General features: G+C 41.2%; 5 protein-coding genes across 6 annotated transcripts in view; 1 reads left to right on the top strand and 4 right to left on the bottom strand.

Annotated features, from left to right (window-relative positions):
* Positions 1 to 7,836, bottom strand: part of pdgfrb (platelet-derived growth factor receptor, beta polypeptide) — a 34,754-nt gene extending 26,918 nt beyond the window's left edge. Inside the window, exon 1 of the mRNA XM_084009919.1 lies at positions 7,443 to 7,836. The gene's annotated coding sequence lies outside the window, so the exon portion shown is untranslated. The remainder of the gene's footprint in view (positions 1 to 7,442) is intronic.
* Positions 7,837 to 11,177: 3,341 nt separating this feature from the next.
* cdx1a (caudal type homeobox 1a) lies at positions 11,178 to 13,827 on the top strand (the record flags this gene model as incomplete). The annotated part of the gene is made up of 3 exons (XM_084009151.1): positions 11,178 to 11,748; positions 13,086 to 13,234; positions 13,642 to 13,827. Exons 1-3 carry the CDS (start codon positions 11,415 to 11,417, stop codon positions 13,825 to 13,827), a joined length of 669 nt encoding a protein of 222 aa, XP_083865277.1. The 5' UTR covers positions 11,178 to 11,414.
* A 1,411-nt stretch (positions 13,828 to 15,238) lies between these two features.
* On the bottom strand, positions 15,239 to 20,040 carry LOC311013925 (uncharacterized protein). 2 transcript variants are annotated; one of them, XM_084010232.1, is made up of 6 exons: positions 19,750 to 20,040; positions 18,835 to 19,161; positions 18,481 to 18,738; positions 18,166 to 18,396; positions 17,918 to 18,022; positions 15,239 to 17,499 (listed from the first exon to the last, which is right to left on the bottom strand). In XM_084010232.1, the coding sequence occupies exons 1-6, from the start codon at positions 19,796 to 19,798 to the stop codon at positions 17,318 to 17,320; spliced, it is 1,152 nt and encodes a 383-aa protein (XP_083866358.1). In that variant the 5' UTR covers positions 19,799 to 20,040; the 3' UTR covers positions 15,239 to 17,317. The 2 variants fall into 2 exon arrangements, with proteins under 2 accessions (XP_083866358.1, XP_083866359.1); XM_084010233.1 differs by having other exon boundaries at positions 18,268 to 18,396; positions 19,750 to 20,039.
* Positions 20,041 to 20,506: 466 nt separating this feature from the next.
* On the bottom strand, positions 20,507 to 23,603 carry LOC311013926 (uncharacterized protein). Its single transcript, XM_084010234.1, has 5 exons — positions 23,344 to 23,603; positions 22,416 to 22,742; positions 22,062 to 22,319; positions 21,849 to 21,977; positions 20,507 to 21,697 (listed from the first exon to the last, which is right to left on the bottom strand). Exons 1-5 carry the CDS (start codon positions 23,390 to 23,392, stop codon positions 21,528 to 21,530), a joined length of 933 nt encoding a protein of 310 aa, XP_083866360.1. The 5' UTR covers positions 23,393 to 23,603; the 3' UTR covers positions 20,507 to 21,527.
* A 1,154-nt stretch (positions 23,604 to 24,757) lies between these two features.
* LOC311013743 (hepatic and glial cell adhesion molecule-like) lies at positions 24,758 to 26,478 on the bottom strand (the record flags this gene model as incomplete). The annotated part of the gene is made up of 3 exons (XM_084009918.1): positions 24,758 to 25,415; positions 25,779 to 26,036; positions 26,133 to 26,478. 3 exons carry the CDS (start codon positions 26,476 to 26,478, stop codon positions 25,246 to 25,248), a joined length of 774 nt encoding a protein of 257 aa, XP_083866044.1. The 3' UTR covers positions 24,758 to 25,245.
* Between the last annotated feature and the right edge of the window lie 490 nt (positions 26,479 to 26,968).

Raw genomic sequence — 26,968 nt, 5'->3', positions numbered from 1 at the left:
TACGCAAGAGGGTGGGAAAGAGAGAGAGGGCGGAAGTGAGAGGCTTGGGAAGAGCGAGGGTGGAGGAGGTTAGTGGAAATAATTGTGAAATGTGTGTTGAGAAATCTTGCACCATTCAACATTTTTACTGGATATTGCAACTGCAATTTTACAATGTCTATTTTAAGAACTGGGACTATCCTCATGCATTATGTAATGGAAATATGTTTCCATCTTATCTCCAACTATTAGGTGTTTTATCAGTCTTCAGTTATCAATTGAACCGGTGTAGCAACACAAACTGTATGACTGAAGGCTGGAGCCTTAAGATAATACGGATGAATGATCATTTGGCAGTGAGGTGTAAGAAATTCCATGACTAACCCAAAAGCCAGTTACTCAAACCAGAGATACTCGTTGTCTCTCTAAATTAACTGCCTCTGGAACTTCCGCTCCCAAAAGGAAAAAAGCTCTTGAGTTGCTCCAAAAACATGACTGGTCCATTTCCTCCCCGGCCTCCTGGTTCTAATAAAAACGGGTGAAGGAGAGGCAGACAGAGAGAGAGGGATCCTTTTTTCTTTTTTTTTCTTTCTGCTGTAGCTCTCACACACACACACACACACACACACACACACACACACACACACACACACACACACACACACACACACACACACACAGATACAACCTTCCTGGCACATCAGCTGAAGCACACACAATGTATACACAGGCACATGCTGTAATACACTTCAACCCCACCATCTTCTTCACCCACTACACCCCCCCTCTCTTTCCCCTTTTTGTCACTGGTGTCTGTGTTCGGTTCACGTTCCCACAGTATTTATCTGGAACTTTCCCAGGACCGCTGATACACTTGGGACGCTGCAGGAGCAGGGGGGTCACCGTATCCCCGGGGGGGGGGGGGGAGCTCCAAGCAACCGTCCGCTGGAAGCCGTTCATCAGAGCTTAAGAGAACCAGTAACCTCAGTGTCGGGAATGATGACATTGAGCGTCAACAGCCAAACGCGGTGACGCCGAAGGCATGTGTCACTTGGCAGCATGGGGACTAACAAATCTTACACCGGCTGGCTGCTGGTGCTATTTCTGCTACGACGAGCCGAAGAGCTCCATCAGAGCTGCTGCAGGATATGAACGTACATCAGCAGAAAACCGAAACAAGAATCTCAGTGTGTTCAAAATCTTATTTGGGGGGTCTTTGAAGAGGACGGAAAAATAATGTTTGGCCACTGCAACACGATGAGGTTTTATGTTGACCGATGGGTGTGTGGGGGGGGGGGGGGGGGGCTTTGGAAGGACAAGGAATCTGACCCTCAAGATAGGATGTGCTGACTAGAATCAGAGGGCTAAATGGGAACCAGAAGACCACTTCAAAAAGGGTTTGGAGGGTGGACACTATGACAATATTTATCCAAGGTTTGAGAACACGCAACACTAAAGATCATAGTCATCAAGTCATAGTGCAAGGAGACATTTCTAAAGACACTTTTGAAAACACTGCAGTTTTTGTGCTGCTTTATTGCAGGAGCTGCACATCTGACAGAGCAGCTCTATTTTGTTAGATCACTTAATCCCCAACAACAAGTTGCAGTCACATGGCTGGACACTTAACAAAAACACTTAGCAGTTTGACCAATAAAACAAATAAGTAGATCTTCGCTTGAATCATGGAGACGACGGAGTGATGTTTGAAGCTGTTTAAGCCTGTGGAGGGTCTTAAAGATGATTTAAAGGATCTGAACAAAACATTTCCATAATCTGCATGTTTATTGTTGTTTGAATCTTTGAAATGGGATACACCATTCCTGCAATGACTGTGGGGGTCAAAAACAAACAGTGTTTATGCATGTGATGGTGCAATAACCACCATGACGGATAAACTGTTATCCCGCTGTATATGTTTTCCCACAGATGCTGGGAATACAGTGACTGGCTGACCCTTCCTGATTTCCATAAACATCGCTGCTACACTCAAAGTGTCACCAGCTAATGAGGAAGAATGGTAAAAATCGACCTCGGCGGGGGGCCGCGGCCCACGTACAACCCCACAGGAGCCTGTTATCCCACTTCTGGGATTATCTATATATACTGTAGCTGCATGTTTTATTCAAACATCTGGCAGTGATGAAGCAGTCCTCGATGAGGTGGGAACTGTTTGCTGGAGTGCGTCCCGAAGGAGTTGCATTTAGGAAAAGGAGGGGAATCGTGCAATCTAGAAATATGTCCAAAAGCTCGAGTGCAGCTGGAGAGCTCTGACTTCCTGTATGGGAAAATTTCCTGTGTGGGTGTAAGACTGTGATGCATCAGTGACACGGCAGACCGCTAACAAACACTAACCAAATACTCATGGAGACAACAAGGGATGCCACAATGAGAAGAAGGAGAAACTGCACATCATGAAAGTTGAACTAAATCACAAGCTGCAATGAAAAGATGTAAACTCACGATGAGGAATGAGGAAAAACAAGAACAAAGAAAGAGAGATGCCGAACAGGAACATCAACGTGTAAAAACAAACTAATTACACCAATGACAGAGCATGACATGGACAAACCACAAGAACACTGCACACGGCAGCAGACAAGACAACAAAGGGAGCGTGCAGACATATGCAACGCAATTTATGGGCAACGCCGCATCAAAGCGCGGAGTGGGACAGCAGAGGGAGTCCTGCATCGCTGATGTTTACTCTGCTCAAGTGTATAGGAAGCTGCGATGCTGCAAAACAAACATCTCTAATTTAGCGGCCGCTTCTTTCCAATGAAAACAATTATAGCTCAGATAAGACAGACTACTGACGGCGATCACTTTATTCGGACATGTGCTAAATCATGTTACTGGAATAGTTGAAGAATAAACGTGCCAAACTCTCCTTTTTTTAGTTTTTTTAGAAGGATGTTTTCTTCTCTGAGCAGCCGGACTTTGGCAAGCTCTGTGGGAAAAAAATGACCCAGAGTGTCTTTCTTAAAACAAACCTCCATTTTTATCACTCTTCTCGGACAGACTAATCCCCACCCCCTCCCCACCCCCCCCCCCCCTCGAGTAAAACCGTCTGGTCCCTGGGCAGCAGACCCACGATGCACTGCACACACCCCAGGCGGCCTCGCTGTCCCCGAACATGGCTAATGCACATACTGCACATTAGCAGGGCTGTAATAATGACAGATTAACTGCAGGCCCATGAGTAAAAGGCCGTTTCAAGTGGGAGAGCACACATGTCGTCAACATGCTGTCAGAATATGTGAGTTACTGTAAACAGGAAATGTGTACATTCTGATTATGGAGTCTGTGTTTGTATGAAAGTAATCCATCTTTCACACTGTAAAAGGAGAGACGGGGACTGTTGAATCTCTAGCTTGTGGGCCCTCAGAGATCTTTGTTGTCAGTGCCACATAAACCTGTTTGATTGTATCTGTGTGCCATGTGTGTCAGAGCTGCAATAAACAGATTTAGTTTGCCACTTGGGGGCAGTGGAAGCAATCCATGAATTTGACATTTAATACAGAAAATGCGAATCAATGCTTCGCTAATTAATGCTAATGCTCCAGTAACCCATAGCAGAAGAGGATGCTCGATCGATGATGTAAATAAAAGCATTCAATCCTCCAGACAGTGATGTAGAAAATGTATGGCAATAAGGCAGTTATGTTTATTTTGTGTATTCGCCGTCTCCTCATCAGCTCATACACACTTCACGTACGTCTTTACTCAGTGACTTACAGAAATAGTCATATTTATGTATATTTACTTACTTACAGAAATCCCTAACAAGAAGTTTGCAGGCTGGACAAACAGAAAAACGTCTGGATCAGCAACAAAAACCAGCTTGTATGCTGTAACTTTAGAGCTTGAAGCTGCACTAAAGCATCAGCTTCTGGTGCATTTAAAAAAAGAATCCTGGTTTCATTTGGTTCAGCAGTGAGACACGGTGACCGTGAGTGGTCTTACCTTGGTAACCATAGTGACTCCACTCATGCTGAAGCAGCACATGTTGGAAACTGTGGATTTTGGGTTGCTCCCTTTCAAACAGGGTTGTAAATGCTGTTTGTAGTGGCGGTGGGGGGATGCAAAGGGCTTCTGGGTAAAACTGTCGGTTGTAGAATGACAGCCTTAGATGTGGCTAGTGTTTGATATCGGTTTAATGATCGAATTTTCGACTCATTTTGGAGCCTAAATGAGGGGAAATTATTAAGATGTCCAAAACTAAAGCAGCTGTTGTCATTGAAGTCGTTTCCCCCATTTATTTTCTTGAACTACAGTTAGGTTGTTATTTTCTGTGTGCTTTGTCCCAATTCAAACTAATCATAGGGAATCCAGGGATATCTGATCAATTTGCTTGCAAAAGCAGTGCCACATCCGCCCAGGTTAATTTCTTCTGAGACCTTCGCACCAACACTTTAGGGTATTAGCCCCCCAACCTGCCACGTGAGAACTGGAGGACGCCTACGCACACTTCCAGTCCCTCCACAGTGACACACCCACACCCCCCTAAAAGAGGGAAACAGCTGAATTCAATTAGGCCTGACTGGCTTTAAATTCCACTTGTTTCTCTAAACATGGTTGGAAGGAGAAATGGAGGGGAAAGAGTGACAGGAAAGGATGAATCTGGGTGATAAAGTGTGAAGTTTGGGTTATGTCATCTGGGACGCAGCAAAACAATGTTGGATTTTGGGTATTGTTTTCTATGCGTGGGTATTGGGAAATCAGAAGAAAGGCCACTGACAATAATGACTGTAACTCAACAGTGTTCCAACTTTCTCTGAACGCAGCACATAAACAGAAGAGAATCCAAATGAGACTCATTTTTCCATTGTGTGGGATATTCACATCTTGTAAAAGCAAACGGCTGTTTTTCTTTCGTCCTCCTGTCTCACTGCACCGTATCACCAATTCCAGCATGTTTTTGTTGGACTGGGGCAGCAAAAAAAAAAAAAAAAAAGAGTGGTGCTTTGAAAGAATCTGATCGAGACCAAAACTTCCTGCTGAAAATCTGGGTTTTTTCTAGTAAATTCAGAGAGGACAATGTAATATCTTGATGTCACGCCCACACAGTAGTCAAATCGTTTGACTGAGTAAAGGTAGTAATTCATGTAGTTTCATGAGAAGCTACTCTGATGTTTGATAGGTAAACTTAGTGTAGACTCGTAACATTGGGACAAAATTAAGATAAATGTACTTTCCACCAACTTTGATTTCCTTCTAAAAGTTTGGAATTATAACAAAAAAAGAGAACATGTTGTCCAGGAGTCATCCTGCAGGAGTGGCTGTGTTCTCCGTCTGAAGATGAGATGCAGCTGCCTGTCAGCTCTGTGTGAGTGGGTGGGTGGGAGGGAGGGAGGGAGAGAAGGAGGGAGCGAGGGGGGGAGACCAGATGGACAGGCAAGCGGTACAGGATGCTGAATGGCAGCACCACTTAGTTCTGAGTATTAAAGCTATATGAGTCAGATAAGCGTCTAAGTACCGTGATCTATAGGCATGGCAGCGGCATGAGACTAATAGACTTCCAAAGAAACAACAGCTCAGCTCAAAACTATGAAGGATGAATTATGAATCACCCAATAAGTGAGTCAGAGTCTGCTATATCTAAATAAAAAAAACAAACAAGATGCACTCAGTAAGTGTCACATATACATGATAACATGTTCTCTGAAATGCTTTTTTAAAATTCTATACATCCCGATCCAAACAACAACTCACTAGTTTTCTGAACACGATGGCCGAACAGCTGTGTGTTCAGCTCACGGAGGATAAATCACAAGTGGACAGAATGGGATCAATGTGTTGCAAAACTTGCTGCCGAGCTGCAGGGCTGTAACACATCGGCACATGTGGGCCAGATCAGACTCCTGGCATGTTTTCTGCATGGTCATAATGTGAAGCACATTTTCTCAGAGTGGTTGGCATGCGGAGAGCGCCGGACAGCCAGGAAACAGCTGATGACGAAGGATTAGGTCCGGGCTGGGGGAGTGGAGCCGACCGCGCTGCATCAGAGCCGGGGTGAAGAGCTCTGCTGCGGTGCATACCAGCAGCCTGACGCACAGGGGGAAGAAATCCCCACGATCGGGAGACAAATGAATCTTCACTACGTCCCACAAATCCATGCCATGAAAAAAACCGTGTGAGTGTTTCTAATGTTTTTAAATTTGAATGTTCAGCAGGAGATGGTGAAACTGTAAAAAAAACAGTTGAATACCGTTGATGGTAAAAGTATGACATGCATGCTATTTTTTCCAACAGCTCATCTGCAACAACAATGGACCAGAATATCCACAGAGCCAGAGAACATCAACAACATGCAAAGGAACCGACTGTAGAGGAGGAGAGCAGCAGGCTCCAAACACATGCCGACATTGTTTTGGTTACAGCTAATGCTAATGCTAATGCCCCCATATCAGAAAGATCATCTGCATGAAGAAGATGGATGTGCATTGAAAAAACCCAACAACTTAACAGCATAGCAGCCGAACATATAGCGGGGAAATGGGAACGCTTTCAGGTGCAAAACACATGGCGGATTGGAATGAGTCGACATGCGTGCCACATGTGTCTGCTCACATAATGTAACTCATTACAGGTACTTAAACCTTCTCCTGTGATGAACGAGAGGAGATGGTTCAACGGACTGTTCCTTAGCGTTGTACAAAAAGGGTGGACGAGGCATTAATCCGTAAATTCAAGCTGGTTTGTGTTATCACTAGAAGGGGATCCGGAGGATGCCGGTGACAGTGAGTGATGTCGGGCTTGATATCAGCGCACAGCCACGGCTTTTCAATGAGCTTCCCCGTGTTAGCAATGCAGAGGAGATTGATTCTGCTGGGGTCGTTCACAGGGGGGAGGAAAGAGACTGATGGTCTCGCGGCGAGGACCGCCGGTTCACTCAGGGTGACTGACGAGAGTTGTATAAACAAATCCTTTAGCGTGGAGCGCATACAAACAGCCTGTGCTGTAAAGCCCAGTGTGTGTGTGTGTGTGTGTGTGTGTGAGACCCTTGTTGAACGTATTCTCTTAGTGAGAAGATAAACATTGTTCAAGTTGCGCTATGCAAAGAATGAAAAGGTGTCTATGTGCAGAGATGCAAGCCGTCGCCGTGTTGATGTTTGAACAGGTTGCTCTTTCACATTGTAATTCCTGGTGTTTACACGCTCAAGTATGCGGGTGGCAAACATCACTACAGAGACACATAACCTCCAACTAGCAGCAACATCACCCACATTACAAGTGTGAAAAGTAAAAGGTTTTAAATTATTTTATCAGTTTAAATCCAGCGTTGTAAGGATGAGGTGCATCCCATCTCTGATAGACAGCCATGAAATTCAATCTGTCACACTGGGCTTCCCATGTGGGCTAAGTGAATTTGAACCACATAGTTCATCTTCACTTCTTTCAACAGCAGGCTTGACTAATAGTGAGATCCTTGACAGGGACAGAGAAGTGAGACCTCTTACCTTCAGAGTGCTCCCGGAAACATGGACAAGTCGTCCCTCTCTGTCCGAGGAGGTTGCCGGGACAGCGGTCGGTCGCCTCCTCCTGAAATCAGAGGAGAGATTTCCAGCTGGTCGTCTCTACAGGGGCTGCTGCCTCAGATGTACAGAGCCCTCAGATGTTCAGAGTCTGAGGTTAATCTCCGCTGTCCCGGGAGTCCGCTGGAAAAAGGGGGTACAGCTCTGAGGCCGGCTGTTTGTTTAGTCAAATCACAGCACGGCGGGGGTGTCCTCTCCTCTCCCACAGTCTGACAACGTCTGCCCACCGCTCCCAAAAGAGTGCTACAAGTTTAAAAAGAAGTGTTCTCAATGGAGACATGCGCACACACACACACACACACAGCTGCCCTGACAGATTCACAAAGAGGAGGGAACCAGTGGTCCGGCCCTGCTGAAGCTGGAGTACAAGTGAGTTGGAGAGGGAGAGGAGGGAGGGAATTGTGAGTGGGAGTTGAGCAAAAAAAAAAAAAAAAAGAAAGCAATAGAGGGAAGTTTGAAAAGAAAAAGGAGTGAAGGGGGAAAGAGAAAAGGCAGAGGGAGAAAACTTCAAAACACAGGTTGGGTCGTGCTTGTTGTTCTTTGGTAGCGGCTCAGAGGTCCCACGCCGGAGTGATTTGTTTATGAATGGATTGGCGAGCAACTGGAGGTGAACTGAGACAGTCTCTATTGGCAACAGCAATCTGGACCGCATCTAGCCCCTTCATAAAGCAACAAACACAATAAAAAAAAGGAAGAGAAAGAGTGGGAGAGTGAGTGAGAGGTCCAAGCCAGGAGGGGAAAAAAAGAAGAGAAAAAAAGGGTTTGGGCAAAGCTCTGGTGGCCTGCTTTGGAAACAAACATGGAAGTATCAGTTTCTCAGGAAAATATTTTCACTTACATAATCACACTACTAGAATCAGGTGAAAAGGGGGTTAAAAGGTACTTTCAGCTTGAGTGGGACCTATTTGTCATTTTCTTTCTCTTTTTATTTTCCCTTCCTTTTCCATTTATGCCACATAAAATAAATCAACACCTCGACTTCTGCACACCATGCAAATACGTCCATATTGGCTCTCTCCCTATGGAGTGCATGGCTCGAAATTCATAACGAAACCCTGCAGCTGATGAAGGCCTTTTTCTCTCTAACAAGGGAGGGGGGGGGGCACGGGGGCTAAATTGGACAGTACCCATGTTCTCCTCTAATTGTGAGAGTAAATCTAAAAGCCCTGTTGGCAGTAATTAGAGAGCAAGTGCAGCCCCCGTTATTAGATAGGAGGGGAGCAACACCACACAGGACTGTCCCACCTTAACATCAGTCTATTTCTAACTTTGTAATTAACACCTCCTTGCAATAAATCTGCCCCAAACCCACCGCCTCATGAATCTACTTTTGTACCTTTTAGTGCTTGCAAAGGCCATTTATACATAAGAAAAATCAGTAATAATGCAGCAATGTACACACTCCTTTATCAGCTGGATTGTAAGACACACACTCTGCATGAAGACCCAAAACAGAGAGGAAACACTGTTTTCAGAGTCTGCGGGGGCATTTTGTAATGTCAACATGATGGTACATTGTGGTGGAGAAAAGAGAACACAGGCGGGTATCTAAGGTTTTATATTTGGCAGCTGTCCTTGTATATTCGCACAGCTCGACAAAGTGGCAAACCACTTGATAAACTGGACTCTGACTCATTCTGCGACAACAATGCCGAACCAATTCAGCCTATCGGAACAGCCGGAGAGTGGTTTGTCTCAGCGGTGATCTGGGTTGTTTCCATCGCTATGAGAGCAACCGGTGCAGAAGCAGCAAACACTGAGGGGAGCTGGAGCTGAATCCAACACACCTTTGATGGATGAAGATGAGGAAGGCAATGCAATGAATGATCTGGAGTCAGACCCATAATAAATTATACCGAGAAAGGATACGATGATTAGAGGCTCCTACAGATGTTGTAAAAAGGCGTCCCGGTATCCTTTGTGTGTGAGACGCTGAATGTGTTACCACAACATTCCTGGTTCGAGTCCAGCCTGAGACCTTTGTTGGATGTCATTCCTCTGACTCTCATTTCCTGTCGGATCAAAACTGCATACTGTCTGTATAAAATGCAGGAAAGGAATACATACTTTAACAAAAGAGAAAATAAAGGATGGGTCGGATGCAAAAGTTAAATCTACATTTGCTATATCTCTCTCTCATGTGTTTTTCTTGTTGTTGTTGTGACCTTTTAGAAATTGGTGAAAAGAGGCTTCAAGTTCCCCAGTTTCCTCTCCATTAACACGTTCTGACCAAGACATGAATATTTTACGATCGCTTGGTCAACTCAGATGCAGAAGGACCCACAGACAAAGTCAACATGTGTTATTCACATAATAAATTGATATCATGGGTACGTCAACTGAATGTGGGAAATATGCCCATATTTATCATATATTTGGAATTTGCAAGTTTGTATATCTGCAGGACTCCACCTGATAACTTGGCAGGATTCAGTTTTTTGCTGCCCTCGTGTGGCTGGTTTAAGCAGGGATGAAGACAACACTTTGCCATAACTTTCATTTGAATTTGAACAGCCAACGTATTTGCCCCTCATTTGTAGCTGACTGAACATTACAGGAAGTACAACACAGTTAACATGTTTCCCTCATTCTTCACGTCTATGCAGCTGACATTTTTGCACAACGCTTATCTTATCTTAAGGAAATAACACAAAAGATAATATCTGACTGAAATGATCGAGGTTGTTGAAGAGTGAAAAGAGCAAGTCAGCTATATTGTACTTTATTAAAAATAAACTCCAATGGGAAACACGTTGCAGGGGGTAAAAAGCACACACACACACACACACACACACACACACACACACACACACACACACACACAGTTAGTCGAGTAGGAACTGTAGCAGTCAGATAAATGTAGTGCGGAATTAATTAACAGTTTCAAGTAAAGTACTGAAAGGCAGGGCCTGCAATATTTCTGTAAATGTGGGAGATTATATGACATCAAAATGAGTTTATATTCTACTATTACACACACATTTCACAGGTTGAGTTTCTCAAGGCTGGCTCTGATAGTTCTGTAATTAATATATTTAAATTATTATTGTATTGATAGCACGTTGGCGATGTAAGTGATGGTAGCAAAGCATACCATGCTTTATGGGTTTATCTATTTTACTCTAAACGGGACCATCCTTTACTACATGAACATCATCCTGTATTGAAGAAGATTTTAAACTATTGATTGAGACCCTAAACCGATGTTTATCATGTTTACTGAGTTAATAAATCAGGTGAGAAGTCGGATAGCAATCAGTCTTCTTTTTCTAACCAGAGTCGTCGCCCCCTGATGGCCAGTTGAGAGAATGCAAGTTTAAGGCTCTTCTGCGTTGGCTTCACTTTTCTGAACCAGAGGTTGCTGCCTGCTACTGCCTGGTTGACCTAATGAATACTTCTCATTTTGTTCATAATACATATATGTGTACTTGAATTATGAATATCTTTCACATCGCAGCGTCTAATAAACGTCTACCACCACTGAGCCAACTCATATCTTGGTTTACAATCTCTGTGCTGGATGTCACATGAGACCTTCATGTCCGCGTGCGTGCAGGAGCGCGCGCACACACGCACCTCACACCCACCTTACGTGATGGCATTATCAAAATGAGGCACCAGGTCAGACTGGGTTAATTAGTGTCAATGCCCTCGCGTCGCCAAGACGAGCAGGCAGGTGGGCCTCAGGTAGAAGGTGACGTCATGATGATACTTTTGAACTCCTCGGCAGTAAATCTATAAAGGTGTGTGTAGTCTTACTGCACAGGTAGCCGAACCTTAGACTGGAGTGAAAACAGAGCGTCCGAGAATAAACGAGGATCCCTAACATGCGCCAGGTGGTTTGAGTCACCGAGGTCTACCTGACAGTCACCTTACCTGTGGGACGAGGACACCGGGATGTACCCCAACTCGCAGTCGGCCAGGTACCCGGCTCAGACGCTGTCACTGAACAGTCAGTACTTTCCGCCTCCGTATGACTTCACCGGTTATCATCACGTCCCGGGAGTCGGTGAGCCGTCGACGAGCGCCTGGAACTCCGCGTACGCTCCCCGGGAGGAGTACCCCTACAGCTTCCCGGGGTCAAGCCCCAGCGTCGGGCAGGTCAGCTTCTCCTCCACGGAGCTGAGCGGCACGCCTACCGCCGCTGGAGGGGCGTACAACTTCATCTCCGGACAGGACCCCTTTAGCCCCAAGAGGAGACCACATGAACCCATCAGACCGTCCGTTTCAGGTGAGACACACTAGATCGAGCTATAGAGGTCACCCTAGTGTGGTGTGGTGTCATTGAACACGGTTCTGACCTATAATTAAATAGTCTGTGTTATAATTACTATTACTATTTTCATAGTAATAGGTATTGTTTATTTCTTGTATAGTTTATTATTGTTTATCGTATAGTTTGCACTGTATTTATACACTGTGTATATATCTTGTTTTTTTTATATTATGCTTTAGTTGTACAGTGTTTTTGCTGACCCACTGCTGCTAATAATTTCCCAGTCTGGGATTAATAAAGTAATTATATTCAATTCTATTCTCTAAAATACAACTAAGGAACTAAACACATATTCTGGTTTATCTTAGGGCTCGTTACAAATAGATACATTAAAATGATGATAAATGAATTTATAAGGAATATTACTGACCTTATATTAAGTATATTCAAACTAACAACTTTTATTAGATGGAGGCCTTGGTGCAATCACAAGAGGATGGCATGCTAGCGAGTGTGTGTAGGCCTACAGATGACGGCAAAACACGTCATAAGCAGGAACAATTTCAACAGGTCGGCCACACAGAGTAAAGTCAGACCGACTGCACACACACATTCATCAAACTTTTTTTTGCCTCTCCCTTCCGCCCGCATGGTTTGAGATGTGAAAGCAAAGCTAACAGTGGCGGCCGTGAAGTCTGCAGAAATGTCATTCCCCACCCTCTCTGTCCACTGGGTGGGTGCAAAAGGGTGACAACCTGGCTAGATAACACAGGCACTACAGGAAGTCTGCACAAGTCAAACCAAATCTCCTCTTAAGGCGAACCCTCAGGCCTCATTTGTGTGTGTGTGTGTGTGTGTGTGTGTGTGTGTGTGTGTACGTGCGTGTTTTGGTCTGCCTCGATCGATGCTGTCACATGGTCAAGATTTCAGATCAATAACTGACTTACCCTGTGTGTGTGTGTGTGTGTGTGTGTGTGTGTGTGTGTGTGTGTGTGTGTGTGTGTGTGTGTGTGTGTGTGTGTGTGAATGAATAGCTGCCTGTGTAAACACCTATGTAAACACCACTCACGGTGATAAGAGGGACCTACTGATGCAATGCGGAGGGGAGTCTTTACATTACTTATAGTTAGTGTGATTAATAGAGTTGATGAGGCTTTAAGTGGCGCCTGAACTTGAACGTGGCACCAGACGTCTTCAGGTGAGTCATCTGTTTTGGACGCGGCGAACGTGAATCACGCGTGCACATCATCATGTTCAACACGCCTGTTTGCTTGCATTCGCTCGGCCCGTCAATCAATCGATCTAGAATTTGTCGTTTGACTGTATCGGGGGTTGTTTTTGCGTATATTCAGGAACGAAGACTCGTACTAAAGACAAGTACAGAGTGGTGTACACTGACCATCAACGCCTGGAGCTGGAGAAGGAGTTCCAGTACAACCACTACATCACCATGAGGAGGAAGACGGAGCTGTCAATGGCACTGAGTCTCTCCGAGAGACAGGTGAGAGTTAGGAAAGGACTATCTTACTGTGATTGACATTTTAATTCTTTTTTAATGACGACTCCTTAGAATAAGTAGTGTTAGTGGTGGATCCCTCACTCTTGTTTAATGTTGCTAATATGTTCTTTTTCACCCAATGATTCTCTTCGGAAAAACCACGGCTGCGTGCAACAAAGTTATTCCCCCGAAAGGACATTTCTTAACTTAAGCAGAAGTAGGCGGCAGGGTGAGAAGAAAAGAAAAAAAAAACGGATTGCAAGTCATCACCCACTGAAAATAACACGTGATTAGATAGAAAGGCCCAGAAGTCAAAGGAAGATCATCGTTTGTTATTCCTGATCATATTTTATTACCACCCAATAGGAGCATTCACCCTAATGAATATGTTTCTGGTGTCGATATCTCAGGTGAAGATCTGGTTTCAGAACAGACGTGCCAAAGAGAGGAAGATAAACCGGAAGAAGCTGCAGAATTCTCAGCAGGCCTCCACAACGACGCCCACCCCACCTACATTCGGTGCACCCGCTGACCCCCACATCAGCACCAGCCCGAGCAGCAACATTTTGTCCGATACAATATCAGAGGAATACTAGGTGGATTTCATATGGAAGACTGATACAGCGTGAGATATGTACATAGCGTTATTTTTTTTTAAGTTTAACACAGAATGAACGTGATGTTATAATACTGCACCTCCTACCATTCCCGATTTCAAGCACTACATGTTTGTTGCACTGGACATCCCCATTGGACATGAATGTGTTAATGTAGATCATTTTCAGCACCAAGATACCGATTTTAATGTCAAAGAATCACTTCTTTGAGAACGGTCGGTTGACGCCACAATGAAAAACGCATTTAAGTATTTCTCCTTTCTTGAACGCAAACAGGATGTTAAAATTTGCCTGAATCTTAAGTGACCATGCGTCGTCTTCATGAGTAGGAAAGTAGGTCGACCGCTAACCAATTTAACTGCATCTCAAAATCACACTTACTGCATGAACATAAAATGGAATAATGCATTCATCTCTTTATGAGAATTTAAACGTAGAGCAAAAAGGGCGAGAGCAGAGAGTGTTACGTTTGTTACTTCTAGGGACAGAAGCAAGAACAACTTAATCTATTATTGTTTTATATATTCAAAAGTACAAACCAGTGGCTTTCAGTTAAAGAGGAAGAATGGTGAATGCAGTCATAAAGAAATAAGGAAACAAAAGCAGTGGGGTTTTGATATGAAAGTGACACAAAGGTTGTCATTTGGCATTTAATGTGGTATTAAATATGACATGATAAGCATTCAAATATATAGGTTTTTTTTTGCTACAACATTGTGATAACAGACATGTTTAAAAATGACCGTGGAACAACATGTTCATCCAGCTGCCACATGACTCATGGTTGTGTCTGGGTTGTAACCACTGCAGACATTTCGCTTTGTCAGAGCATTTTAAGCGGAGAAATAGCTGCTGCTTAAAGGCTTTTGGGACTTATAGTACGCATGAAATGTTGTACGACACTGATGTAAGGAATGTTCACACGCTTTGAGATTGTTCATCTTTTTATGTCACTTTTAAGAAAGAGGAAGGAAACGTGGCAAATGAAGCAAGGTAAATTTAGTATTGGCAAATCAGCCAAAGATTGCAAACAAAAAAAAACACATTTCTTTAAAAAGACTACCAGTATGTTGAAGTTGAAGTTCTTGTTTGTTCTTGGGAACATGCTATGAAAAGTATGCTCAGTGTAGTTTACCAACGTGGTTTGTATTTCCTGTTCATTAGCACTGTTCTAATATCTCTGCTTTTACTGCACTATAATCATCTGAAATATTCCAACAGAGAAAAGCTTCTCAATAATAATAATAATGCCACCAATGAGGAAGTGTACAAATGGTATATATAAAAAAAAAATGTACATGCCCACGAAATAACTTCGAGTTACCTCTGTTTTGTACTGTAATTTTACTGAACTTCATGAAATCACACACAAATAGGCTGCATTACAGAATGATCTTTTCAAAGACACTTTTTTATTTACCAACACTGCATTGTATTTTTTTTTTTTTTACATTCACAGTAAACAACTGTACTGTACAAATACTGAATAAATAGTGAATCAAACTATTTACTTTCCTTACAAATGTTCGACAAAGTCTTCAAATGTTAAATCGTATGTCATTTGAAGGATATCTTCAAAACCAAAACTGATTTTATAGCTGTATAAATTTGGCATGGCAGGGCAGCGTCACATGAATGTATCACGACGATGATAAAATCACCTGCTTTTTATGAGGAAAACATAAAATACTTCATTTAACCTATCAAGAGCTAATGTGCAACATTTAACTCTCTTTGGTACACGAGTGTTAAAAGGTCAACAGCTGCTACAATATTGGACATTTTACTTCCCATACAATTATTGTATTAACGAAGTAGCTGACTGATTGCAAAAGGACACTGGATTGTCGGAGCACCTTAATGACCCTTCTGCTGTGTTGTCAATTATTTGCTCAGTGGATTATGTCAGTGGCAGGTGGTTGTTTAAGGACACGACAACGATCATAAACCATAAACACCAATTTTATGGCTTTGCAAATCAGCTGAATGGTAGTCCATGGCTGTCGACCTTTAATCTCAAGCTATCAAACCAGACCAATCATCAACCTTTCTCCTTGATATATATATAGGTGTGTGTGTGTGTGTGTGTGTGTGTGTGTGTGTGTGTGTGTGTGTGTGTGTGTGTGTGTGTTTGTAATATCTAATAAGACTAATATAGCAACGTTTCTTCAATCACCCTGTAAAACATTATTTATACAAAAAGAAAGAAAAGAAAGGTGACCTGTCTAACATTTAGCTTGACACCTCTGACCTCATCTACACCCGTATCAAAAGGCTAGCTGTAACAGCCTTTTTGTTTGATTTGATCTATTTCTTTATTTTATTATGTCTTGTGCAGTCGAGAGCACCCTCCTATGGGCGGGTGCTCCTTAACTGTAGTTATAACTAAAACATGGAGTCTTTGAGAAGAGGCTATTTAGATGTTTTTTTTTTTTTCTTGTGCGTTGTCTCTTCATGGTCGCCTCACTAATTTAAGAAATAGGAAACACGTCATAGTATAAATAGAGTAAAAAGCCGATTGTGGTAAAAGATAAAGATCACCTGCACACAGTTTGACAGGTTGTTAACTTCCTCAGACTACTTGGGTAACCATGGGACCAAAGTAGTCTGAGGAACTTAACTCTTATCACGAAAAGGAGAAAGAGTAAGACAGCAACGTCCTCTTTTACACGTTTTTTCTCTGTTGCTGCAAACCCACTCCCTTAAGTAACATTAAGCAACTGCATGTACTGCAGTTTTGAGATATAATGTCATTTGACTGTGTGCTATTTGTCTTCATCTACTTAACTTTTATATTGGAATAAGCAGCATGATTATAATTGCATTGCCCACTTACATTGATCAGTGCATCAAGGGGAAATTCCATCACATTATGTAATACGTTTGACATAATAATCAACCCCTGCATCTGATAAACCACAAGAATGAAAGCACATGCCTGAGAAGAAGCAGAAGCGTTTACATCGTGGAAACTAATGTGATTACTGCAGATTTCCGGAGAAAAAGGACATCTTAACTTCTACCACAGTGGAATCTGACATTAGCTCCCACACAACGCACCAAAATAAGTGTGTGCTAGTTTGTACTCTGACCCTCAACTAATCCACGAGTGTTTCATTCATCATTTTTACTTTAAATGAATGCAAACTTCATCATTTTGACCTGAAGGGAGTAACACAACTTAATACATTGATATTCTTAAGGTTCATATTTACATTATTGCTTGTTTGTTTAACAATAAAATACAAGGAAATATTATACTCATAAATTAGAATTAAGAGACAGCAAATGTATTTATAATCTGAAGATAAAGAGATAGATTTTGATATGGGATAAAAATCTTGTAAAAGAAAATGTGGTGGAGGAAAAAATAAAGATATATTAATATATAAAGAGATATTTTCAAACTGGAAATCACATGAAATGACCGTGATAGACTCTTCCAGCATCTTTCTTTTAGCACCGTGAATCATTGGCCTTTTTGGACCTTGGCATACACACATTCATCTTCCGCTGGTTTAACACTCCGTCGAGGTCGTTCTGCAAACTTGACTTGGCCGTACTCTACCTCTGTCTCTGCTCGTTGTTGCATCTGCCTCTCCGGCCGATGTGCAAACTGGACATCAGCATATGTTAATTCCTGTTCTTCTACTGCAGGGCGAAAGGAAACAACAGCACAAACGTGTCATATTTAATAGCTAGATATAGGCTTTGCATCGGTGGAATGCCACAGTCACTCATATACTGTACTTTCTACTACTTCAGTCAAAATGAGCTCCTCCTCAACCAACTACAACGATAAATCCTGCTTTTACATTCATGCATGCGTGTTAATAATCTAATAGTAGAAGAGTATAACATTTTTCTTCATTTAGCATATTTGCCTTTAATATTTTAAGTACATTTTTTCATCGTACGTACAATTTCAATGTAGGACTCTTACGTGTAAAACTATCTAAATTTTCTCATGTATTGCCCCGATTGTGCAACTATTTGTTTATTCTCTAAAAAAATAAAATAAAATACACTTTGAACGCTGGGTTTGGAATAAGGAAGCCTTGTTTTGTACCTTTTTTGTTGCTTTGCTTTTTCTTGTGAGCACAGACGACAACCACCCCGACTACTAACAGAAGTACCAGGACAGAAAGTACACTAGCCATTACGGGCAAGTGTTCTGTTCCAGTGGTACGACACACAGGAGACACACAGATATTTAAGTTAGCAAACACTACAGGTGTTTTGATGGAGACAGACAAAGAAAAGCAAATGGATATGACTAATGAATCCACTGCAGTTATTGAGTTAGTTTTCACTTACTAATGTGCCATGCTTCAACTCTGGGAGGGGCGGTCACAGTTTGATTGGCGGATGTGGTATTAGTGCAGGGGTTAGTTGACACTTGGGTGCTAGTCTCCTTACCCGGGGTGGAGAAGTCTGTACTTGTGTCTTGAGTTGTTGTTGGCTGAATACATTGGGTATTATTGGCTTCAAACACCCACTGTGCTATGTGCGTCCCATTGGTTGAAGTGCAGTTAATGAATATGAAGCCTGTGAGAAAGACACAGATCAATGGCTGATGTAAAGCTAATCATCAGTGTTGTAAACATCAAACCGCTGTCTATTTTCACTCACCACAAGTAGATATAACCTTTTCTTTAAAGACTTCACTGACGTAGTTCCTGACTGAGCAGACCAGTCGTCCTGAGACGTGTTGTTTCAGAGTGATGCTGTTAGTCTGCGTTGTTCCAGAAAGGAGCTCAGCGTCTGTCAGTGAGCGACCGTCCAGAGTCCAGCTGTACTGAGGACTGTCTCCTCCCTCAGAGGAGCAGGACACCTTCATCTCTCCCTTGGACAGACACTCAGAGACCAGCAGGACAGAGGACACAGGAGCTGAAGGAAACACATTCTGATGAGTGTGGCGATAAAATGTCATTATAAATACTTCTACATTTTTAATTTCCCTGTTGGCAAAAAATAGTTATTTACCTTGAATTGTTAACTGTAGAGTCCGCGGATCTGATGACTGTCCATTTGAATTAAAAGTTGTAAGTTCATATTCACCATCATCAGTCCTGCTGAGCTCATTGATCCTAAATGTGCCATTACTGGGAGTAAAGGATGATCTGCTTTCTATTGCATTTATTACAATGAGATCCTTTCTCACAATGAGTATCTCATTCGGTATTGGGTTTTTTTTCAATGAGAGTCTAGATATTTCTAAGGCGCTGTCCATCAGCTGGAGGCCCACAGTTCCTCCCAAAGCTCCATAACACTGAGCTCCATTCTGTCTGGCATCACAGGAGGTTTCCACACCTGGACATTTAGGAAAAGAAAACATGAAAGTGTTTTATACATAATATGTATAAATAACAATATGTACATATGTATGACATATTATGCTAATCAAAGCAGGCCAGTCATTAACAACTCATGCTGTGTTTTTTGCACCTATAGAATTATATTTTGAATTTCAGGCTGAATTTTGGTCAAATGTATAAAGTAATGCTCACAATATCGAATACTCATTTTAATAGTGCTTCAATTTAAAAATACATTAAAAAGCAGCATGATATAACATGGCGACACATGTTTTATCTTTCATGTTACTTTAAGGGTTAAAGTTCATGGTAATAGTAATATTTACTTTAATTTTCACAATAATATTGATCTCTAGATTTGCCACCTTTTTTTAAATAAGTAGATTTATGGAATTTAAAGCTACTGAACCTTACAAAAGCTCAAATATCAGTTTTAAACAGTAGATTCTTATATCTTAGAACCAACAGGTGTCTCCTCCTGCAGAAGTTGAGCTCACTGAGGACAATGTCTATTCAACAACTATACTTCATCAACAGGTTCCAATATTAATGAGTCATTAGTGTTCAAAGTTAAGCAGCTCACCATGAGAGACTCCAAGTAGCATCAGGAACAGTCCAACCAAAGCTTCCATGTCTCTTCAGTGTTTAGCCTCCGTTGATCCAATCAGCAGCTTCCAGACAAACTTTTCTACTTTTCCCCCAAAGAGCAAACATGCACACGCTACACTGAACAGCCTGGAATTTGTCCCGTTAGTGATCAACCTCAGGGAGAATGTGTGAAATTGTTGAACCGACCAGAGCGCCGCTGTATTCATCTTTTAATAGGCAGAGAAGAGAAAAGGAAGTCAGTTTTACTTCCCCTTTCAGGCTCCAACCACACGACCTCTGTATGCAAACGTCTGAGTGAGCGAGGGAAACATTCCTACTTCACACTAAAAGAGGATTTGAGACTGACAGCTGGCATTTGTCATCCCTCCATCTCACCATTTCCTACCAAATAAGATATGTAATAATCTCTAAATGAATGAGAACAAGTGACTTTTACTCAAACATTACCTCAATCTCTCAAAATGCCTTTAACCCACCTGCAGGTCATTATCATGAGAGCAGGTTGAGCTCATACCAAACTTTAAATTCTGATGAGACATTGAAGTCTTGGGTTTACATCATGGAGAAGAGGCCTTGTGTCCCCTTTAGATTTAAAGCAAAGGAGAAATTACAGATTAACACAGACAGCACTGAAGGTAAAATGGTAAAACGGTTAGAATGTGAAAATTAAGGATTAGGATCCACTAAAACACTGATAAGCAAATAGAATAAACGTAATGCAATACTTTAAATATGAGACCAACTCAAATATTATTTATTTCTTCAACAAAAGTCTTGTATTTTATCAGAGGTATAACAACAAGGTGAAAAATGTAACCATGCCATCAAAAATATACATTCACACACAGTAACGCCTCCTTAAACCAGTAGAGGGAAACCTCACACTTACTAATACAGATGACAAGTCAGGAAATGTTATTCAGTGCTCAGCTGCAATTAAAGGAACAGTCCGTGATCAAAATGTCAATAACAGGGCAGCTTATCAAAACTGGCCGATGACACATGACTGACTCATTTACAGGTTTTGAAGATATAACAAAACGACAAAGCAAATAAATGAAGGCACTTACTATTAAATGTTGTGAAATGTTTTACATTATAACTCTTTGCAAAACATGGGAGAAAAACAGACCTATATTTGGAAATTTAATAAAAAGAACAGAGAACTTTTATCTACATAACTCAATCTTTAAGAAATTAACACTTTTATCATATATATGCACATCATTTAGCTTGTGTGTAAAAGAATGTTAAAAACATGCATTGATGCAATATCAATTATGCAATTATTAATTTAAAAAAAACAGATTCAATTCATCACCAAAACATCTTTTTCTCTTCTCAGAAAAATGTCTGTTTCCAGGATTTTGATGAAGCATTTCTCAGATAATCCAACGTGTGTTAAATATCTGCTTTACATCAAGAAGATTTTTTCACCATATTTGGAGAAGCATTGTTTTCACCAGAGAGCAACGATGTGGAAATGTACAGTACAATGATTTCCAAATGGCATCTAAATGAGTTGCACTGCTAATATGACGATACAACATTGACCCACACGTTGCTTTAGGATGCTTTGTCCCTCTCCAAAGACAGTGGTGCACTGAACATTTCACAATAAGCCCGTCTCTCCACTTGAATGAATTCTGTGTGAATGATCCCACTTTCCCCACTCAACACCTGAAATGAGTGAAAAGAGTCACCCGACACCAAGCGGTTTGATCCACGAAGTTAGAGTTCAGACGCAGAGCTTCACATTTCAACCATCACAACAGAGTTCTCTTGATGCTCCAGCTGTGAACGGACGGCAGAGTCTACGGCCTTCTCACGCTTGTTTTTCTTCCAAGCAAAATAGACGGTGATCACAATTAATGCAAGAATCACCACAGCTGCTCTCACCCCACATATGAGGAGGGAGTTATCTGCTCGGATAAAAAGACAGAAGAATTACACGTCAGGTTTTATTACTTCAATAAGTACCAGGGGTCGTCTCAGCCGGAGGAAGAAACAGTTTGCAGAGTGGACTAATGTGAGGTGAGAATTTTCAGAACAATTTGATGTGTCTCTCCTTACCCGGGGTAGAGCATTCTATATTTGTGGCTTGAGTTGTTGTTGGCTCAATACATTGGGTATTATTGGCTTCAAACACCCACTGTGCTATGTGCGTCCCATTGGTTGAAGTGCAGTTAATGAATATGAAGCCTGTGAGAAAGACACAGATCAATGGCTAATGTAAAGCTAATCATCAGTGTCGTAAACATCAAACAGCTGTCTATTTTCACTCACCACAAGTAGATATAACCTTTTCTTTAAAGACTTCACTGACGTAGTTCTTGACTGAGCAGACCAGTCGTCCTGAGACGTGTTGTTTCAGAGTGATGCTGTTAGTCTGCGTTGTTCCAGAAAGGAGCTCAGCATCTGTCAGTGAGTGACCGTCCAGAGTCCAGCTGTACTGAGGACTGTCTCCTGCCTCAGAGAAGCAGGACACCTTCATCTCTCCCTGGGACAGACACTCAGGGACCAGCAGGACAGAGGACACAGGAGCTGAAGGAAACACATTCTGATGAGTGTGGCGATAAAATGTCATTATCAATACGTCTACATTTTTAATTTCCCTGTTGGCAAAAAATAGTTATTTACCTTGAATTGTCAACTGTAGAGTCCGCTGCTCTGATGTCCGTCCATTTGAATTAAAAGTTATAATTTCATATTCACCACCATCAGTCCTGCTGAGTTCATTGATCCTAAATGTGCCATTACTGGGAGTAAAGGAGGATCTGCTTTCTATTATATTTACTATAATGAGATCCTTTCTCCCAATGAGTATCTCACTGAGTATTGGGTTTTTTATCAATGAGTATCTAGATATTTCTAAGGCGTTGTCCATCAGCTGGAGGCCCACAGTTCCTCCCAAAGCTCCATAACACTGAGCTCCATTCTGTCTGGCATCACAGGAGGTTTCCACACCTGGACATTTAGGAAAAGAAAACATGAAAGTGTTTTATACATAATATGTATAAATAATAATATGTACATATGTATGACATATTATGCAAATCAAAGCAGTCATTAACAACTCATGCTGTGTTTTTTGCACCAACAGAATTATATTTTGAAACTATGCCAAATTATATTTCAGGCTGTATTTTGGTCAAATGTATAAAATAATGCAAACAATATGGAATACTCATTAGCATAGTGCTTCATTTTAAAAATACATTAAAAAGCAGCATGATATAACATGGCTACACATGTTTTATCTTTCATGTTACTTTAAGGGTTAAAGTTCATGGTCATATTAATATTTACTTTAATTTTCACAATAATATTGATCTCTAGATTTGCCATTGTGTTTTTGAAATAAATAGATTTATGGAATTAAAAGCGACTGAACCTCACAAAAGCTCAAATATCAGTTTTAAACAGTAGATTCTTCTATCTTAGAACCAACAGGTGTCTCCTCCTGCAGAAGTTGAGCTCACTGAGGACAATGTCTATTCAACAACTATACTTCATCAACAGGTTCCAATATTAATGAGTCATTAGTGTTCAAAGTTAAGCAGCTCACCATGAGAGACTCCAAGTAGCATCAGGAACAGTCCAACCAAAGCTTCCATGTCTCTTCAGTGTTTAGCCTCCGTCGATCCAATCAGCAGCTTCCAGACAAGCTTTTCTACTTTTCCCCCAAAGAGCAAACATGCACACGCTACACTGAACAGCCTGGAATTTGTCCCGTTAGTGATCAACCTCAGGGAGAATGTGTGAAATTGTTGAACCGACCAGAGCGCCGCTGTATTCATCTTTTAATAGGCAGAGAAGAGAAAAGGAAGTCAGTTTTACTTCCCCTTTCAGGCTCCAACCACACGACCTCTGTATGCAAACGTCTGAGTGAGCGAGGGAAACATTCCTACTTCACACTAAAAGAGGATTTGAGACTGACAGCTGGCATTTGTCATCCCTCCATCTCACCATTTCCTACCAAATAAGATATGTAATAATCTCTAAATGAATAAGAACAAGTGACTTTTACTTAAACGTTGCCTCAATCTCTCAAAATGCCTTTAACCCACCTGCCAGTCATTATCATGAGAGCAGGTTGAGCTCATACCAAACTTTAAATTCTGATGAGACATTGAAGTCTTGGGTTTACATCATGGAGAAGAGGCCTTGTGTCCCCTTTAGATTTAAAGCTAAGGAGAAATTATAGATAAACACAGACAGCACTGAAGGTAAAATGGTAAAACTGTTGAAATGTGAAAATTATGTATTAGGATCCACTAAAACACTGTTAAGCAAATTAAATCAATGTAATACAATACTTTAAATATAAGACCAACTCAAATATTATTTATTTATTCAACAAAAGTCTTGTATTTTTTCAGAGGTATAACAACAAGGTGAAAAAGGCAAAAATATGCCATTAAAAAAATACATTCACACACAGTAACGCCTCCTTAAACCAGTAGAGGGAAACCTCACACTTACTAATACAGATGACAAGTCTGGAAATGTTATTCAGTGCTCAGCTGCAATTAAAGGAACAGTCCGTGATCAAAATGTCAATAACAGGGCAGCTTATCAAAACTGGCCGATGACACATGACTGACTCATTTACAGGTTTTGAAGATCTAGCAAAACGACATAGCAAATAAATGAAGGCGCTTACTATTAAATGTTTTGAAATGTTTTACATTATAACTCTTTGCAAACATGGGAGAAAAACAGACCTATATTTGTAAATTTAATAAAAAAGACAGAACTATTATCTACATAAGTCAATCTTTAAAAGAGTAACACTTTTATCATATATGTCCATCAATTAGCTTGTGTGTAAAAGAATGTTAAAAACAGCCTATATTTGTAATTATAATAGAAAACACAGAACTATTATTTACATAACTCAATCTTTAAGAAATTAACACTTTTATCATATAAATGCACATCATTTAGCTTGTGTGTAAAAGAATGTTAAAAAACGTGCATTGAATGCAATATAAATGATGCAATTATTAATTTAAAAAACAGATTCAATTCATCACCAAAACATCTTTTTCTCTTCTCAGAAAAATATCTGTTTCCAGGATTGTGATGAAGCATTTCTCAGATAATCCAACGTGTGTTAAATATCTGCTTTACATGAAGAAGATTTTTTCACCACATTTGGAGAAGCATTGTTTTCACCAGAGAGTGACGATGTGGAAATGTACAGTACAATGATTTCCAAATGGCATCTAAATGAGTTGCACTGCAAATATGACGACACAACATTGACCCACACGTTGCTTTAGGATGCTTTGTCCCTCTCCAAAGACAGTGGTGCACTGAACATTTCACAATAAGCCCGTCTCTCCACTTGAATGAATTCTGTGTGAATGATCCCACTTTCCCCACTCAACACCTGAAGTGAGTGAAAAGAGTCACCCGACACCAAGCGGTCTGATCCACGAAGTTAGAGTTCAGACGCAGAGCTTCACATTTCAACCATCACAACAGAGTTCTCTTGATGCTCCAGCTGTGAACGGACGGCAGAGTCTACGGCCGTCTCACGCTTGTTTTTCTTCCAAGCGAAATAGACGGTGATCACAATTAATGCAAGAATCACCACAGCTGCTCTCACCCCACATATGAGGAGGGAGTTATCTGCTCGGATAAAAAGACAGAAGAATTACACGTCAGGTTTTATTACTTCAATAAGTACCAGGGGTCGTCTCAGCCGGAGGAAGAAACAGTTTGCAGAGTGGACTAATGTGAGGTGAGAATTTTCAGAACAATTTGATGTGTCTCTCCTTACCCGGGGTGGAGCACTCTGTACTTGTGGCTTGAGTTGTTGTTGGCTGAATACATTGGGTATTATTGGCTTCAAACACCCACTGTGCTATGTGCGTCCCATTGGTTGAGTGCAGTTAATGATTATGAAGCCTGTGAGAAAGACACAGATCAATGGCTGATGTAAAGCTAATCATCAGTGTCGTAAACATCCAACCGCTGTCTATTTTCACTCACCACAAGTAGATATAACCTTTTCTTTAAAGACTCTACTGACGTAGTTCCTGACTGAGCAGACCAGTCGTCCTGAGACGTGTTGTTTCAGAGTGATGCTGTTAGTCTGCGTTGTTCCAGAAAGGAGCTCAGCGTCTGTCAGTGAGTGACCGTCCAGAGTCCAGCTGTACTGAGGACTGTCTCCTCCCTCAGAGAAGCAGGACACCTTCATCTCTCCCTGGGACAGACACTCAGAGACCAGCAGGACAGAGGACACAGGAGCTGAAGGAAACACATTCTGATGAGTGTGGCGATAAAATGTGATTATCAATACTTCTACATTTTTAATTTCCCTGTTGGCAAAAACTAGTTATTTACCTTGAATTGTCAACTGTAGAGTCCGCTGCTCTGATGGCCGTCCGTCTGAATTAAAAGTTATGAGTTCATATTCACCACCATCAGTCCTGCTGAGCTCATTGATCCTAAATGTGCCATTACTGGGAGTAAAGGAGGATCTGCTTTCTATTAGATTTGTTAAAATGCGATCCTTTCTCCCAACAAGTATTATTGTTGTTGTCTTTCTCAATCTGTATCTATATATTTCTAAGGTGCTGTCCATCAGCTGGAGGCCCACAGTTCCTCCCAAAGCTCCATAACACTGAGTTCCATTCTGTCTGGCATCACAGGAGGTTTCCACACCTTGACATTTAGGAAAAGAAAACATGAAAGTGTTTTATACATAATATGTATAAATAATAATATGTACATATGTATGAGATATTATGCAAATCAAAGCAGGCCAGTCATTAACAACTCATGCTGTGTTTTTTGCACTAACAGAATTATATTTTGAAACTATGCCAAATTATATTTCAGGATGTATTTTGGTCAAATGTATAAATTAATGCTCACAATATTGAATACTCATTTTAATAGTGCTTAAATTTAAAAATAAAAAGCAGCATGATATAACATGGCTACACATGTTTTAACTTTCATGTCACTTTAAGGGTTAAAGTTCATGGTAATATTAATATTTACTTTAATTTTCACAATAATATTGATCACTAGATTTGCCATTGTGTTTTTGAAATAAATAATGGAATTTATGGAATTTAACCTCAGAAAAGCTCAAATTGACTGACAGCTTCATCTCTCCATCTCATCTCATCATTTCCTACCAAATATTAATATGATACGTAATCATCTCTAAA

The sequence above is a fragment of the Eutrigla gurnardus genome, assembly GCF_963514095.1.
Source record: "Eutrigla gurnardus genome assembly, chromosome: 5".
Lineage (NCBI taxonomy): Eukaryota > Metazoa > Chordata > Actinopteri > Perciformes > Triglidae > Eutrigla > Eutrigla gurnardus.
Note: the sequence above shows the minus strand (reverse complement) of the source record. Positions and strands in the feature narration are given on the sequence as shown.